The sequence below is a fragment of the Lissotriton helveticus genome, chromosome 1_1 (assembly GCF_964261635.1).
Source record: "Lissotriton helveticus chromosome 1_1, aLisHel1.1, whole genome shotgun sequence".
In the NCBI taxonomy this organism is placed as follows: Eukaryota; Metazoa; Chordata; class Amphibia; order Caudata; family Salamandridae; genus Lissotriton; species Lissotriton helveticus.
In genome coordinates, this window is record NC_136057.1 from 343,539,555 (window position 1) to 343,553,263 (window position 13,709).

Genomic DNA, 13,709 nt, shown 5'->3' on the forward strand with positions numbered 1-13,709 from the left:
GGATATTGTTATTTACCTAGTAAGCATCTGTCCTTGGCATGTAGAGCTGTAGATTCACAAATGCGCCCACCCGCCTTCCCGAGTACCTGTAGTTGTTATAGTTCTTCATTTTACATTTATACGCATGGACATCACTATACTACACTTACTTACTCCATTCTCACCCTCTTGCGGAAAATAATCTAATAAAGGAGTCGATGACCATGCGTATTATCACCGCTAGGATGAGTCACCTTACCTCATGACTAGGAAAGACTTCTTCGAAGAAAAACAACTTGCAAACATCCGGACTCAACACTAGATGGCAAGAGTATGCCAAGCATGTGAATCTACAGTTCTACATGCCAAGAACAGATGCTTACTGGGTAAGTAACATTATCCTTTTCTGACACAGCACATGTATAATAATTGGCGCATACTCACTTAGACCACAACTCAGCCTCACTCCCTCCTTCTTTGCTGTAAATGTACAGAATTTTGAAAAGACTATAAATTAAACCTACCTGCATGCAGCACTGTGATCTGTTCGGCTGTCCTGCTCCAATGTGCTCTATCTTCTCTAAAAAGAGACGCTGAGCCACATACGTTTGGGAATAGTCATGGAAAGCGAAAACGGCTCAAGGTTTTCAAGTCTCTGTATGGGAACATGTTGTAATTTAGATCCTCCTCACTTGGTAGCTTTCTCCACCCCTTCTCCCATGTATACCTTAGAATGTTCCTACTGATGGTTCTGAAGTTTACCTTAAAATGCTGAGAAGATTCCTGTGAGGCAGGCAGGCTGTGACGATTGTGGAGCAGTGGAGATGACCAATAAAGCTTATTCACAATCTTCTTTAGAGTTCTTTCTTTGAACATAAGCAGAACCCACCCTATAACAGAACATAATGGTAACAGCAAGCGTTTTTATATTAAATCAATGTAATGCCTCTTTTTACATCTCCGGGATAATTTATAAATATGAGTTCAGTGGAAAAACATCATCTGATATGTTTTGTTTTTATTTATTTTAAGACTTATTGATTGAAAATTGGTATTCATTTTTTAAAATAAATTAATAAAATTATAACAATTTCAAAATAAATATATTTATTTGGTGTGCAAAATATTCTAAATGTTTTTTTTTGCTTGGTTGACATCCAAGTTCTCACATACTTCCCTACCTACTGCCAATACACCCTCTGCATTCTTTTTTGTAATTATTTTTGTATGAATTCCTAGTTATACATAGTTAATAAGTATGTTAAGTTAATCCTCGGGTATTGAAAAAAGAATAACTGAGTATTAACACACGTACCCACCCACTGCCCCTATGCCTTTTGCATCCCGTCCCTGTATTTTTTTTCAGGCATCATGCATAAGGTTTAATACAGTTACAAACCCATAGTCTCTAAACGTCCTGCACCCTGTCCTGATAATGAATAGTTTTAACTTTTACATATAAATTGGTATTAAAATAATACTCTGGTCTTTTCTTAAATCGCTGAGTATTATCACACTCACCCACTGCCCCAAACCCTCCAGCACCCCTTCCCGATAATATGTTGCGTTAACCTTTACATATAAATTGGTATATATATATATATATATATATATATATATATATTTTAAGTAACTGCATATTAACACCCTTTCCCACCTATAGCCCCTAATCCTCCTGCACCCCATCCTGAAAATATATAGGTTAACTAATCAGTCCATAAGCATGCAAAAGGTAAAAGGTTTGTTATATCAGGAGATCCTCTACAACCGTCCGTTCAGGTGGCTCACCCGAATATTCTATCATGAGCTTCACCTGATGGTTCCAAAGAAAGGGAGAGACATCATAGGGAAAAGAAGGGGGGAAGGGAAGGGAACACACGGAGAAGGAAGAACGGAATGTTTCATTTATGTAGATTACAACAAATCTCCCTTTATCAATAAGAAAAGATACTCTTTGACTGTACACAAAGATAACAAAAAATTGAAAGGGAAGAAGAGAGAAGTGTGCAGGGATTACAAAATGTCAAAACCATGAAGAATACATTACATCTTATAGTCTGCTTGCCAACTAGGAGGACGGCGAACTCTGACATCCTCAGACCTCTGTGAGACCAACACAGTTCCATCCTCCACCCCACCATCGCCTTACGAAGGAATTAATTACACATCTGGACAACGAGCCACATTGTCCTTACTCCATGTGCGTCTGTACTCTTAAACCACTGAGTTGCGATTGACACGCTTTATTCTCACGGGTTTAGAAAACAAAGATATTTTGGAGCGGTTAGAGTTAGGTCTCTTGATTGTGACCCATTGACTTTCTCTCCAATCTCTACTAACAGTACCCCATTTCGGGTCATATCTGGTTGTATAATCATTTGGTGATGACTAATCTTGTCCAAAACTGAGCTTCTGTCTACCCAAACAGGACATCCTCCATTACCCCAATCTCATTGCCAAATTGTTAAATAATCAGTCCATAAGCATTTGAAAGGTAAGAGGTTTATTATATGTGGAGATCCTCCACAACCGTCCGTTCAGGTGGCTCACACGAAATTCTATTGTGAGCTTCACCTGAAGGTTCCAAAGAAAGGGAGAGACAGAGAAGGGAAATGGAGGGGGAGGGGAAATGAACACAAGGAGAAGGAAGAACACAGTGTTCCATTTATGTAGATTGCATCAATATAGTTTTGACTTTTACATAATGAATTAATACTCCGGTATTTTTTATTAACAAGGTAAACAGTTTTTTTCTTTAATATTTGTTCTTATCCCAGCCTGACAATATATAATTTTACCTTTTTTATAAAATTTGTTATTAAATTGTTCATGAGGTATTTTTTTTTAAATCCAGTGTATTGACACAATTAATTCAACCATACCTCTAAACTATCTTGCATTCCTCACTGATAACATATATTCAGTAATATAATTATATACAATAAGGTGCATCGTGTCACAAAGAGCACTACCACCCACTGTTCAAACTTGTGGTAAAGTCTTGCGTTGTAAAGAATTTGCCAACTGCCTTTTCACTGAAACAAATGTGTGCTAAATATTATACAAAATAAAAACGTAGTAATAAAGACTGTCCACCTCAAGGTATCCAGGCCACTTTCTTCCAAGTACCTCTCAGGATTTCATTTTCAATGTGTTTCAATCCTCTGTACCAATGGTTATTGTGAGGGTTTTCTTCTGGGAAGGTTGGGGTTTCCTTATCTCTTCAGTGTCTAAATGCTTGTCCCTGCTCTGAGTTCTGTAGATTATATGCTACAGTTATTTTATAAAGATGTATTCCACCAGCTCTGAGTTTGAGTATTCCACCGAAATAAGCCTTGCTTGATCATTAAGAAACAGAGAGCCTCGTCACGATGGCGGTCAGATGAACATCTGAACGCCATTGTATTGTGCAGGTTGTCTGACCTACTTCATGCCAGTGGTTAATCCTGCCCAGTTACATGCAGGCGGTCGGAAAACTGGTCTTTTATATTGTGGTTTGTTCTGCGGCCGCAGCACAAGCCACAATGTAAAAGAACAGTTTTCAAACACCCAAGCACCGTGTGCTAGGCACCATGTGGTGCCTGGCTCTTGGTGCATGGATGTTTGGGTGGGGCACCACATGTTCCCCCGCTAGCCCCATAGCGGAAGCCCATGGGGCAGGGGCCCTGCTAGGCACCCCCAAAGTCCAATTGCGTTGGACCGCCATGTAAAGGCAGAGGGAAGAGGGCTATTGTAATCCTTACAGCAGTGCTTGAGAAAGCACTGCCCCTATTGTAGGTATTATGGTCCCACTGGTGCCCCGAGGATATGGCATGCTTCATCATAGTGCCCTATGATGGAGCATGCCACAATTTGTGGGTGAGGGCAGTTTTTCCGCACCTAGCACATGCCACTCTTAACTAAATAAAAAGTTTGAGTTACATTCCTACCTCCCTTTTGTGTGTATGATGACTGCTTAGGGAGTTTGGGGTAGGAAGCTGTCCTCTCCCCCTTGTTTATGTGTGTTTGACAGGTTGCAGATCAGTCTGGCAGTTGCGTTCTGGATCGTCTAGATTCTTTGCATGAGTTCAGAAGTGGTGCCTGCCTAGAGTGCGTTGCCATAGTCTAGTCAGTGGGCGTTACCATTCTCCTGGTGCTGATGGGGAGCCATCTGAAGACTTTGCAGAGCATGTGGAGCGTGTGGAAGCAGGCTGCGGAAACTGCGTTGACCTGACATTTCAAGGAACTTTTGCTGGCCAGGATGATGCCAAGATTGCAGGAGTGGTCTGTCAGTGTGGGGGTGGATTCGAGTTCCGACAGCCACCAGGACTCATTCCAGAGAGCAGTGTGATTCCCGAAGAACAGAACTTCAGTTAAGTCTATGTTGAGGTTCGAGCAGTTGGCCTTTATCCAGGCCACTCCCATTCAATCTGTTGCGAGGACAGCTATCTAGCGGACAAAGAGCAGTATTTTCAGCTGCCAACACTAGAGCCTCCGATTTTTTCGAGAACTACCTTTGCATTTTCCGTGGCGGGAATGTAGGTCTGTGGGGGAAGTCTGACGTTTTTCCAACAGAGTCTTGCAAAATCTGGTTCATAGTACATAAAACAACATAGCAACATAACAAAGTCGATCATCGATTCAAGGGACATCTACCTATCTCCCCAAGACAGCTTACCCTCTGCCTGAAGGGAGACAAGCCCAACGATAATGCTAGGCCGGGGAAAAAGAAGGGTAAAGGATAGAGAGAGACAGGCAACGTCTTGATGGCAGATCATCACAGGATGTTCACAAAGACTCACAAGACGTTTGGATTTCTTTATTGGAATGCACAGAACAATTTCAATTAAATCTGTAGTTACTATTACATTCTCAATGGCCTAAAACTCAGAATACTGCTTATCAGAGTCAGATAGTGGAAGCGCAGTTACTAGCCCACTGCCAGGAGCAGACAGCCAGAGAACCGAAATTGGAGCAAACATCAGTCAGGCAAGTCTTCAGTCTGTGAATCTTCAGTAAGCAGACCAAGGAGTGGGAGGATCTTCAAATATTGATCAGCACAGGACTGTAGGAAAGCAGAGGAAAGGAGGGAGAATCCATAAAACCTTGTCTGAAAGAGAATTTTCTACCAAGGAACCCCCCGTGGGACAGTAAAACACAACAAACGTGGGAACGCCAAACTGGTGCAAACTTAGATAGAGGTAGGCAAACAACCACTGTTGCTAAGAAACCTCTTCCATGCTTGTTGTTCTGCTAGTCATAGCCCAGAAGCGAAACTAGTTCCTCACCATATGTTTCCGAGCTTTGCAGCCCCAGCTGCAAAGCCTGACCCAATCTTCTCTTCCTCATCTTACAGAACTTCCAGGCCCGTGTGTTTGTGCCACTGCTGCTTTGTTTGACAGCTTGGGGAAGGATGTCCGAACTCCCTGTAGTGTCTTTGCCTGATGCTATTCTGTAGGCCTAACTCCAGAAGAACCCTGAATCTGAGGCTAATTCCTGACACATAGGGAGGAACCTTCATTCAGAAAGCACAAATGATCATTGATGTTCTCTCTAAGTGTTATAATGTGTCCATCTGACCTTCAATGTTCTAAGTCAAACCGAAGTGCCATCTGTTCTTCCTCTTTGAGAAGATATCGCTGCACTCTCTGACCTGTAATGAACTCCGTAATATGTATCAAATAGCCTAAGGGATTATATTTGTAATATGATATAAAATATTTTGACTTTTTTTCATTGCTTTTTTGACAAAGGCATTTTAAAAGATTGCATGTGAAATCTAATTATACTTTACACTGTGATAAAATGAATGAATGACCCCTAATTAATATGCTTCAGTTGAGAAGTCGACTTCTTGCTTTATTACACTAGTATTTCTCTGGGGTGTTCTTATTGTGATGATTTAGTGATGATCGTTGCTGATACTTTTTTTCTACTCTTTTTAGGGAGTTACTTTGCCAGAGATGCTTCCTATTCTGATGGTTATTGTGACTCCAACTCAAGCAGCAAGTCAATGTTTCTGGCACGTGTGCTGGTGGGTGACTTCACAAGGGGAAGCAATCACTACACACGCCCCCCTCCAAGGCCTTATTCACAGAACACCTTCTATGATAGCTGTGTAGACCAGGATCATGATCCGTCCATTTTTGTCATCTTCGAGAAGCATCAGATATACCCGGAATACAAAATAGAATACTCCAAGAATTACCAGAGCTACCCAGAAAACTTTACACAAACATTCCAGACTGTACAAAACTCCCAGCCTCAACAAAGCTACCAGACTCAACAGAACTACCGGACTCATCAAAACTTCCAGACTCAACAAAACTCTCGGACTCAACAGATCTACCAGACTCAACAAAACTCCCGAACTCAATGGAACTACCAAACTCAACAAACATCTCAGACTCAACGGAACTACCAGACTCAGCAAACGTCCCAGACTCACCAGGATGCATCATGTTGCATCCTCTAAAGAAGAAACAGACCTGTCCTTGTTGAACAGAATAATTTTAGCAGTACTTTGTTAAAAAGAAAAGCTGCCTGCTTAAATAATGTCAGATACGTTCAAACCTTTTTTAATAATAGTCTAATGAAATATTAGACTTTTTCAGGAGTTCAATTCATGAGCGACATTAAGGAAAACTCAACTTTAATATTAATTCAGTTTCCCAGCCTCATTAACTCTACCACATTTATAGACGTGCTTCCTAGAATGCACCTTTGACGGCCTTTATTATTATATTCACTTGCCCTAACAAAAGGAAGCTGCTCCAACATATCAATAGAAAAAAGGAATTGATCCACTTTTTGGTAACTAGTTGTAGTGTCCTCCCCAGCCTGGGAGCATGCAATAATCACGCCATTCACATAACTCATATTATGAAGAGTGCTTGTACTTCTGTCTTTATATGCTTTATAGTTGCTACAAATTAACCTTGACTTTGCAGTGGCGTCAAAGCAGCAATGTATGCACTTTGGTGTTCGACAGGGTTAAATGGGGCACTGGAGACGGTTCTTTATACTTTTCCACTGGCATAATGTTTATCCATGCGCCACTGTCTATGATAAAAGGTATGGAGCACCCATTCACTCTCAGTGTGATTTTGGGACAGTGTCCAAATGAATTGTGCGCTTTCACATGTCGATCTCGGATCAACCTGCGTTCTTCCTTGTAAGGAGCCAATCCTACATGTGCATGTTGTCTAGTGGTCAACAGTGATATCACATACCCATCTTCCTCACTGTCTCTTGACAATGACAAACTTTTAGACTAAGAATTTGACGAAAATCGACGCCGTTCTGTTTCTGTTTGCCTCAACTGATGTTGCCACTTGGCCTTGTGGGTGGAACGTCTCTGGAATTATTGCATGGATTATGCACAGGAACAGAACTCTGCTTAGGACCATAGAACATCTGCATGTAAGGACCATACCACCGCAGTGTCTATGAGCCCGAATCTGATTAGCTACAGTGCCTCACTTGCCCTCCTAGCTTTACCAGAGAGACAAGTGAGTTGGGACCCCAGAACACAACACTCGCCACCCTCTCAGGGATCGCGGTAACAGGACACACCCTTTTACTCTCGCTTGTCCACAATAAGATAAACAAGAGACACAAAGGAAGTTTAGAATATTTATTTAAACTATTGTGCTCGAAAATGCAGTATTCGTGCCACAATTAGAAAAGAAATGCATACCAAAAAGACTGTTAGCATGGTTAACAAACCATAAAAGTACATCTGAATGAATTGCTGCAATCAGACTCAAGAATACCTGGTAGTTATGTAAGCAACATTTTGGTCCCTAGAGAACCAAGAAGGGAGGAACATTTGATAGGGACTGCTGCTATTTGTGGAACCCAATCGTTGTATGTCCAGGGGCAGGCGAGGGTAGCCTTTTGGAATATATCTGGGTTCAATCCAAGATTAATAACCCTATCTGGAGAGACTTTATCAGGAACTTTGACATCTTGTGCCTACAGGAGACTTGGACTTTGGAGGAAATTCATCTTGATGGTTTTAAAACGTTCCACGTCCCAGCGGGTCGCTCGGGTCATGGGAGGCATAAAGGGGGGATTTGTGTATATGTTACCAATCTTTTGGGGGCTGTGGGGATAAAAATGGTGAAATCGTCGAGTTGTTATCAAATTGTTGTCATCAAAGTGTCTCCACTGGTCGAACTAGTTATCATTAATATGTACAATAACATGGACAAGGGCTCAGTTATTGATATGCTACATGATCTTAATGAGGATCTTAAGAGTTTAAGTGATAACCCAGGGAAGGATTCCATCTTTATATGGGGCGGGGATTTCAATAATAACCTCTGCCAACAGTCCTTGTGCGGATGTGGCGAGTGGGTTGTTGATGACATTGACCAACAACCCCATTTTACCCATTCCAACAGGGGAGACAGTTTTAATGAGGTAATGGCAACATACAACCTAGGTTTTGCGAACATGCTGTGTTCTCCTTCTGTTGATTTCAGCCCCACATTTGTAGGAAGAGGTCATAGTACTCTGATCGATTTCATTGTCCTTTCTAACTGTTACGCAACATGGGTAGCGGATTTCGTTACACACATAGTTGGGATTAGTGACCACCTTCCGCTTAGCATCAATATCTCATTCCCCTATAAAAAGGCAAGTTCCCTGGTTGAGAGTTTAGCTTGGACCCAAGGGTGTGAGATGGAAAGACAAAATGGGTACTCCCAGAGGCTACTAACTCGATAATAATGATGCAGGCAATAACCCCAATATACTATTTTTAAGACAACTGTACGCGGGTGCCACAGCTAAAGTGAGATTCGGCTGTAAAGGAGAATGCACCAAGCCCTTTCATGTAAGGAAAGGAGTTAGACAAGGCTGCGTTCTTGCCCCTTTCCTTTTCACTCTATACACTAATGATCTGGAAAAGGAATTGGCGGCTAGAGTACAAGACTCACTGCAGGTTAAACACAATCAGATTGTCTCGCTCTTATATGCCGACGACGCGATTTTAATGGCGAGAACCCAACTTGGTCTCCAGACATCACTGGACACTTATATAAACTTTATGGACAATCGGGGACTGAAACTTAACGTCAAAAAAAACTTTCGTTATGTCCTGTGGGCGAGGTAAGAAGAGATCTTGTCCCCTGTTTGCTGGGAGTGAGAAAATCGCACCCACTAAAATATTCTCCTATTTAGGCATTGTTTTAGAGGAATCAGGATCCTGGGGACCAGCAATAAAAAACAGGACATTAATGTTCAAAAGATCAACGGCGGCATTAATGATATTCACCAAAAAAATGGGGAAAAGGCCACCGGAAATCCTATTGAAAAGTTATCAGGCCAAGTGCATAAGTATAGCTGTTTATGGAGCAGCCGTATGGGGATTCTATGACACATCACCTATACAAAAGGTAGAAAAAGCATTTTTAAGATTCATTTTAGCTATTCCTCAAAGTACTTCTGTTTTTAACTGCCATTCCGAATTGGGGATTCGATACATCAGTGATTTAATTAATATGCAACCCTTATTGTTATGGCATAGAGCATGGACCTCACCTGATCTAGTTTTAAATAGGGAAATAATAGAAGATTCTATGGGCTTGGACCAGGCCACAAAGATCCCATGTTTTTTTGTATTTTTTTTATTTTATTTCAAAGACCTTTATTATACCATCACAGTTTAACACTGCATGATGCCAACAACCTCACGGGCTGGCTGCGCTCGTTGTAATCCGCTTTCGACAGCAATATCAATACACAGCCCAATTGCCGACATCCCGGAGTTCCGGCGGCGTAATACCTTAGAATTTTGCGTACACTTAGCATTGCGTGGAATAAATAAGTCCAGAGGCCCCCGAAGTTTTTATGTGTCCAACATCAAACCATAACATGAACAAGGGGGGAGGGCTTTCCCTGTAGTAGTCGTGTAAAGCACAATCCTGTAGTTGCAACATTTTTCAGTATTTACACAGAGGCGCTGGCACATAAGGCAGGTATCGCTAAATAGCTGCGCCGTTCATCAGGACAGTCACGTGACAGGAGAAACATATTGTGGTACAATAACAAGGTAAAAACAACAACAATGGAGAGAGAAAATACCATATTTTCGTGCAGTGCTAGCGAGCATCAGCGTAGAAAGTGTTGACACTTCACAACCATACAGTCTGCGCAATGGAGCCCTTCATCATCGACCACTGAATGCTCTGAAGTTATCTTCCCCTACAATCAAGTCAGTTCACCAGCCTTTGCATACATATATCGAACCAAAATCCCAAGCCAGGCATCCGGCAACCACAGCCATTCATTCTTCAGGTAACATACCCTAACACACAACAGAGACATGCATTAGTCAGAGTCTCCAGCCTATAGCTATCCTTCCTACCCGACCGTGGCACTGCCCGCATCATCCCGGCTCCCATCGTCCGAGGAAGCCGCAGTGGCCAGCAAGTATTCTCGCAATGGGTCCCATATATCTCTGGTCCTACTGCTCACCGGTTGTGTGTCTGCATACACCGTATGCTGATGCTGACAATAAATCAGATCGTTCAACCAGTCCTTAAATTTCGGGGCTCGTCCCCTCCCCCATCTGCATGCCACTCTGCGTTTTGCCAACAACAATGCAACATCCACAAACTTCCTTATTGATTTAGGCGTCTGCATAGTGTAGCCTAACAGCATAGTAAGTGGATCTTTATCAATCGTCTCGCTCATCATCTCCTGGAGCGCCAAATGTACCTGAGTCCAGTAGTCAAAGACAACTGGGCACTCCCACGCTAAATTCAAGAAGCCCGCCGCGTCCGATCTGCAACGTTCACATCTAGCATTGTCCCATAATCTGAACCTCATCTTTTTCTCCGGCGTATAATACATCCTCTGCAGGAACTTATAATGAATTATTTTTAGTCTGCAGCTTGGCGAAATATTAGCAGTGAGGCCACAGCAGTATGTCCACTGTGCTTCAGTTATTTCCCTGCCAAGATCTGCACTCCAGTGTTTAAGCGCTCTGCTCTCACCGCCGTCACACTGCCCGCGAATACTACGGTAAAGGTGCGAAACCAGACATCGTCCATCCATAGACACAAGCATAGCTTGTAAAGGTAGTACTAGTAAGGTTCATCCGGGATTCGCGGCAGGACACTTCGCAGTCCCTGTCGTAACCTAATGTAATAAAAGAGTTCTAATGGTGTGGGCGAATGTCCCTGAAAAAACTGATCACGTGTTTTAAACTTGCCACCCAGGAACAAATGCCCCCAGGTATACAGTTTCAGTTTATGACCTAGCGTGTGGAATCCCCCTTCCTGCAACAGGGACAGCCCCGGATGATACACGAGAGGCATGCTCGGTGCATATAGGAACGCGACCGGCAGCATATTAAGAATTCAGTTCCATGCATCGATCGTGCATGTCACCGTAGTGGCCGGTGTCTCTATAACACTGGCCGGGCCATAAATAATACCCTTTAGAGGAAGAGGTTGGGCTATCCAATCCTCCACAGCCAATTGTGGCATGAACGATGTTGGAGCAAACCGATGATAAGCATAGTGTGGCTGAGCACTCAAATAATATATCAGAAAATCAGGGACATCAAATCCCCCATTGACATAGGGTTGGGTAATGACCGACCACGCTACCCTCGGCTGCTTGCCTCCCCAAAATAACCGCAATAATTCCGACCGCAACGATTTAAAAAAGAAGGCAACCGGATAATATGGCATGTTCTGAAACAGGTATAGAAAACGGGGCAGGACCACCATTTTGATCAGCGAGGCCCTGCCAGCCATGGATAGCGGTAATGATATCCACCGTGTAACATCATCCGTAAGTTTAGTGATGGCAGTGCCATAATTCAGTTGTATCGTGTCATCCTTTACAACAGAAACCTGAATACCTAGATATCGAAGGTCCGAACCACACCATTCAAGTGGGTAATCCAGAGAGAAATGGGAAACGGCAGGAGTCAGGGGGAAAAATTGGGACTTCCTCCAATTAATTTGTATGCCAGACAATCGACCAAACACCAAGAACTCTCAGAGCAGCGGGTTAAGACTAGTCTGCGGATCCACCACATATAACGTCAAGTCATCGGCATAGAGTGATACATCGATCTGCCGTTGAAAACATTTAAAGGCGCTCTGCTTGTGTAGCTGTCGGATACGACAAGCCAGGGGTTCTATCGCTATCGCGAAGAGCAGCGGGGACAGCGGACACCCTTGCCTAGTGCCCCTGGATATCGATATTGAAGCCGAAAGCTCACCATTAATCAGCATCCTCGCCGCTGGATCGGTATATAGGAGCCGTATCCAGGCAATAAATATTTTCGGGAACCCCATTCTGGCTAAAATTGCGAAGAGGTAACTCCATTCAACCGAATCAAACGCTTTCGTAGCATCTAGAAATATAGCAGCCACGGGTAGGTCTGGCGCTATCGTTTGAATCAGAGAAAACAGGGTACGCAAATTGTGATTAGTGGACCTGCCGGGGACGAACCCCGCCTGGTCAGGAAGCACTATCCTCGTCATAAGCAACGAAAGCCTGGTCGCTAGAACCATCGCCAATATCTTAGCGTCACAATTTATAAGGGAGAGCGGTCTATACGAAGCGCACTCTGTGGGTTCTTTCCCTGGCTTCAAAAGAGACGTAATTACTACCTCCCTCATTGACCTGGGCAAGACTCCCACCTCCAATGACTCTTCAAAGACCTCCTTCAATACTGGGGCCAGTATATCAATATAGCATTTATAAAATTCGGCCGGTAGGCCATCCAGCCCCGTCGCCTTACCATTATTGAGGGACATAATAGCGTCCCGAATTTCATCGATTTCGAGCGGAGCGCCAAGAAACTGTCTATGGGTGTCACTGAGCCAACACAACGCCACATCGTCTAAAAATTCCCCAAACCGTACTTCCCCAGAACATTGCGTAGAGTATAACCTTCCATAATGTGCTGTAAACATGTCCAGTATTCCCTTCGTATCTTGGCACGGCCTACCCTCCTGTGTGTGTAATTCCAGTATATGTGTGTTACCCCTTGGGTGTCTGGTGATTTCTGTTAGAGCCCGTTCCGGCCTTTCCCCTTCACAATATCGCCGCGCTTGCCAATATTTGCCTCTGAACTTGGCCTCTCTGGCCGCCTCCTTCTCATATTGTGTGAGCTTGTCCCTAAAGTATTTGATATGCAGTAGCCCCTGACCGTCACTTTAAACGCCTCCCAGATGGTGTCTACGCTCTCAACCGAACCCCTGTTCCGAGGAAAAAAGTCTGCAATCTCCTCCCCCAGCTCCGTTTTGAACACTGCATCCAGGAGTGCCGTGGGTTGCATGCGCCACGCGGGCGTCGCCTTATCATAACCTGGGACAGCAATCTGGACCAGAACCGGAACCGGGCAGTGGTCCGAATATGTTCTCGGTAAATATGTTCTCGGTAAATGAACAACCTTGCCTAATAGTCCAGTCTAGCCCAGGTGCTGGCGTGCGTCGTAAAATGTGTCCCTTCGCGAAGCTCAGCATGCACAAACCGCCAGCTATCAATTAAGGCACCTTCGCTAATTATACCCTGTAATGCATCCCTAGCATGTCTGTTATATTGATGACAGCCATCCGATCTATCCAGTCCTGGAACCATGGCAACATTAAAATCCCCACCCCAAATAATGTGCATCGAACCCGTGTCCAATATCTTACCCCAAAAGTTTGTGAAGAATTCAGGTGTATCAACATTAGGCGCATAGCAATTCACTATTGTGATCGTGTCGGTGCCAA

At 43.4% G+C, this 13,709-nt stretch overlaps 1 protein-coding gene across 1 annotated transcript in view; it reads left to right on the forward strand.

The window, feature by feature from the left end:
- The window catches only part of LOC144807640 (protein mono-ADP-ribosyltransferase PARP12-like), a 190,040-nt gene extending 181,875 nt beyond the window's left edge, over positions 1 to 8,165 (forward strand). Inside the window, exon 13 of the mRNA XM_078673266.1 lies at positions 5,904 to 8,165. Coding sequence (XP_078529392.1) covers positions 5,904 to 6,433 — 530 coding nt within the window. The 3' untranslated portion in view covers positions 6,434 to 8,165. The remainder of the gene's footprint in view (positions 1 to 5,903) is intronic.
- The last annotated feature ends 5,544 nt before the right edge of the window (positions 8,166 to 13,709 follow it).